The sequence below is a fragment of the Pteropus vampyrus genome, unplaced genomic scaffold, assembly GCF_000151845.1.
Source record: "Pteropus vampyrus isolate Shadow unplaced genomic scaffold, Pvam_2.0 Scaffold643, whole genome shotgun sequence".
Lineage (NCBI taxonomy): Eukaryota > Metazoa > Chordata > Mammalia > Chiroptera > Pteropodidae > Pteropus > Pteropus vampyrus.
The window spans coordinates 295613-300376 of record NW_011889424.1 but is presented as its reverse complement, the minus strand read 5'-3'; the positions used below and the strand labels follow the sequence as shown (position 1 = coordinate 300376).

General features: G+C 30.9%; 1 protein-coding gene across 3 annotated transcripts in view; it reads left to right on the top strand.

Annotated features, from left to right (window-relative positions):
• The window catches only part of PIK3CB (phosphatidylinositol-4,5-bisphosphate 3-kinase catalytic subunit beta), a 183302-nt gene that overhangs the window by 90679 nt on the left and 87859 nt on the right, over positions 1-4764 (top strand). For all 3 annotated transcript variants that reach the window (XM_023525913.1, XM_011385037.2, XM_023525912.1), the window contains exon 5: positions 2853-3076. In XM_023525913.1, the coding sequence (XP_023381681.1) occupies positions 2853-3076 (224 nt within the window). The remainder of the gene's footprint in view (positions 1-2852; positions 3077-4764) is intronic.

The following is a 4764-nucleotide window of genomic DNA, read 5'->3' as shown; positions in this document are numbered from 1 at the left end:
TATTATTTATTTGAGCTCTGTCTCTTTTTCTTGGTGAGTCTGACTAAAGGTTTATCAATTTTGTTTATCTTATCTTTTTATTTTTCTTTTTTTTTAGAGGAAAGAGAATTTATTAACCGGCAGAGACTGTGGGGCTTAACAGCACCAAAGCACAAGCTCAGTTTATCTTTTCAAAGAAACTTCTCTTGGTTTAATTGATCTTTTGTTTTGTTTCATTTAGCCTCTATTTTTTGTATTTCTGCTTTGATATTTATTATTTTCTTTTTTCTACTCACTTTGGGTTTTGTTTGTTCTTCTAGTTCTTTAGGTGTAAGTTTAGATCCCTTATTTAGATTTTTTCTTGTTTCTGAAAGTAAACTTGTATTGCTATCAGTTTCCCTCTTAGAACTGCTTTGGCTGTGTTCTATAGATTTTGTGTTATTGTGTTTTCATTTTCATTTGTCCCATGGTATCTTTTGATTTCCTCCTTTATCTCATTGTTAACCCATTCATTGTTTTGTAGCATGTTATTTAGCCTCCACGTGTTGTTGTGCTTTTTAGTTTCCTTCTTGTAATTCATTTCTAGTTTCATACCATTGTGATCAGAGAAGATTCTTGATATGATATCGTCTTAAATTTATTGTGACTTTTGAGGCCTACCATGTGGACTGTTCTGGAAAATGTTCCATGTGCACTTGAAAAAAATGCTGCTTTTGGATGAAGTGTTCTAAAACAATCATATATTTTTATTTGAGAAAGATTATTCAAGTTGGATAATGGAGGACAGATTAGAGGGATTAAGACTGGCAGTGGAGAAATTAGTGAAAGACTGCTGTAGTCATCATCCAAGGAAGGGATGATGATGTCCAGGATTAAAAAAAGTAACTAGGAGAAGTAGATAGAGTTGAGAAATATTTAGAAAGTAAATTAGACATGACTTTAAGTAGATAAAAGGAGAATAAGAGTTTAATTTTTGTTATATATAAGCGACTCATTTCCCTTTTCTTAACCTGTAATACCTATTATCTGTGAGTAGAAAGCGTCTGAACACTGCTGGGGAAAAAGATGCTTCAGCTGGTCTTCCTAAATTAAAGTTCATTCGTATGTGATTTAGAGTAATGTATTTTTATTCCAGAACGAAACCTATCTAGGAAATCATCTTGTACCTTCAAGATTTTACCTTTGCTGTGTTATGCAACTTAAGCATTTTTATTTTCCTATATTTAATACCACAAATTGATTCTTATTTTTGAAGTAATAGTTGTTTTAATACATAAATGTAAATTAACAATGCAGATAAGTACACTTTCTAGATAACCCTTGATGACATGCATGTATTCAAGTAGTATAGATTCAAATGGAATGGTATTGATTAGCTTTGTGGAACAAAAAGTAACAGATTGCCTCACTGTGCCTCCTGTTCCCCAATACCATGAAATGCTATTAATATTGTCCCCTCAAGCATCTTTCCAAAAGAAAGTTTATACATATTCTTGCTTTTGAATATGCATAAAAGGAATCTTGTGAGACCCATTCTTTCCCTGCTTTTTAAACTTACTATCTCTGGGGCTTTTAACATATTGACCAATAGATCTAATATATTCATTTTATCACTTGTACCACTGTGCAATGGAATATGGATGTATCTTAATTTTTTAAATCAAGTCTTAATAATTAACTGTAGCTCTTTAGTTTTTAATTATTATAAACAATTTCAGTGAATGTTTTTATACTTATGTTATTTGTACATTGGTTTGTGGAAATAAACTAAGACCACTAAATAAGAACAGACTATTTACTCAGAGCTTCCTATAGTAAAGAGACTTTGTGTTTGCTAGTGACTCAAGTTTTATACCGAAAAAAGATATGCCTGATTGGAAGTTGTGGCAGTAGGAAGCTGGAGGTTGGTTCATATAAGAAGCTGGGCATCTTATATGATTGGTTTGCGAGCATATTTGTCTTTCTTTGGTTGGTCCTGCTTCTCTCAGGTTGAAATTCCTATTGGTGCAGTTTTGAAGATGAAGGATGTTTATGTATGTGTGAATGTGTGTATATAAATTCTAATATATTTTAAATAAATTCTAATTAATATTAAATAAATATGCCTGTTTCTCTCTATCCCTTCTTCCACAGGGTATTGTCAGACTTTAAAATTTTTGCCTATCTGATACATACAAATTAAGCCATGTATAAAAATTTACATGTGTTTATTTTTTGTTTTATATTTCTAGAATCATTTATTAGAATAATGATAACTTTATAAGAAAGTTATATATAGTTGTCTTCATTGCTGAAGTGTTCATACTTAAGGACAACAAACATAATTTTATGTTTATGACATTTTTGACTAATTGATATACTGTGATCATTGTTGAAAAATCACAGTGAACTGAAAGTTTAATCTAAGTTAAATCATAACTTGAGTTTTAGGCCTCTAGTAATTTCAGGATAAAGTATTCTCCCAATACAGTATTTGGAAAATTTGCAGATTCTTAGCTTGTCTCAGATACTTTAAATGTGACTCAGTTTAAAAAGAAAAACTGTGGATCTCTTATATGTGGTTTTAAAATGTGTACTGTGGATTTCAGTGATTATCTTTAGAAAACTGGTAACCATATCTTTATAAAAGTGGTAACCAACTACATTTTTTGTGAGGTTTCAAGTTTGTATTCTTTAGAAATTTAATTGTATAATTATCTTCTGTACATGAAATTTATTATTTTACCTATTTGATTTTTAAAAAATATTTTCACGCCTTGTTTTGTTTTCTTGATAAAACTCAATTATCCAAATAAGTTTTAGTTGAATATATTTTGTATTTTCTTTTCTTATTATTAGCTACTCAAAATGACACCTTTAACAAATATGTTTAGGTCTACATGAATTTGATGCCTTGAAGGATCCTGAAGTCAATGAATTCCGAATAAAAATGCGCAAGTTGAGTGAGGAAAAGATTCAGTCGCTTGTGGGATTGTCTTGGATGGACTGGCTAAAGCAAACATATCCACCAGAGCATGAACCATCCATTCTTGAAAACTTAGAAGATAAGCTTTATGGAGGAAAGCTCATTGTGGCTATTCATTTTGAAAATTGTCAGGTAGTGTAATATTATTTTAAGAAATACTTTGTAATAAATCTGTGGTTTTCACCTGAATGCAGCTCCAGTCTCAGAAGAGGCTCTTGCTCACCTAGTAAACATTATTACAAAGAACATTTTTATATTTAAGATGGAAGTAAATTTAGGATTATGTGTAGTAATCTAAAATGACACATCTTTTGCTCATAAATGATTTTTTTGATGCAGTAGTTTGTTAGACTAGATCGGGGTCAGTAAACTTTACTGTTTTTGAATGGTTTTTACATTTTTAATGGGATGTACAAAAGCAAAAAATTATAAAGGGATGTTAAAAAAGAAAAGAAGGAATATGTGACAGAGACTCCTGGTCCTTTACAGTAAAAGTTTGCTAACCCTTATCTAGATAATGTTCTTTAGAGTGGATATTATTTTATTTTCTCATGTGCTTTTTCTCTTGTCTATAAAATGAAAGATTTGATTAAATGATCTTTTTCTCTATATTCTTATATTTGTGTTCTGTGAATATGTTTATTATGTACTGATATGGAATTGGGCATTATAATGAGTGTATATTCAGTTAATCCATATCTGAATATTCAGAGTAATTTTACAAACTGGATTGTGCTACTGTCTTTGTATCAAGCATTGTCATTTATCATCTAGGATCTGGCCTTAAATTAGGGTAGGAGTTAAAGGATATTTTATTTTGTTCTTCTACTGTGGTGACAACAATGACAAAATCCGTATATGTATCCATTCTTTACTGAGCACTAATACTATGCTGGGAGCTATGAAAGGTATTTTTAATATATTTGCCACTTTTCACAACAACCCCATAAAGTGTTATCTTCTCCCTATTTTACAGTGAAGAAACTGAAGAGAAATTTGGTTATTTGTGCTAGGCCTCCTCACTGGTTAGTGGTAGAGCCACAATTTTATCCAGGTGTTTCTGGTTTTATCCAGTTCTACCTCCTTTCAAACAACATGTTACTAAGTATTAGGACAAATGTGAAAAAAGGATCCTGCCTTCTGGCATTTTACAAAAGAAGATATGTATTTTACAAAGGATATTTTTATCCTGAGATATATTGAGACTAAAGTTCAGTTTATGCCAAGATTCAGATATTAATATGTCAAGATCAAATTTAAAATACTGTTTAGGTGATTCTACAGTGTTCGAAGATCAGGAATAGGGAGTTTTACTGTTAAAAGATGATCAGAATTTAACTTGAAAACAGTGGCTCAGTGTTTTCAAGATAAGTCTGAATTTCTAGATCAGTCTGAAATTCATTACATATGGGTCAAATCTCTACTAGACATACAGATTTTAATGTAATCATCATTGTAATAAAGTATGTGAGAAAAGAAGTGTTTTAAAGTTAGAAGAGTAATGGAGATATTGGGAAATGTTATTACATTCCAAGCAGTCAGAATTTAAAGCTGAAAGGAATTTAGAGATCATGTAGTCAGACTCTTTATATAATATAATAATAATTTTCACCAGTTCTTATATCTCATATCTCTAACCAAATACATCCAGTGCTAGGGGGAACACACTACCTTCTGAGGCAGCACATTTTCACTGTGGGCAAGCACACATTTACAGTTTGAATTTTGAATTAAAAATTTTTTAAAATTTAAACTAGCGTCTGTGACTTTTGCCTATCTGGTTAGACTTTTCTGTTTTGGATAAGTACCCATTCAATCTT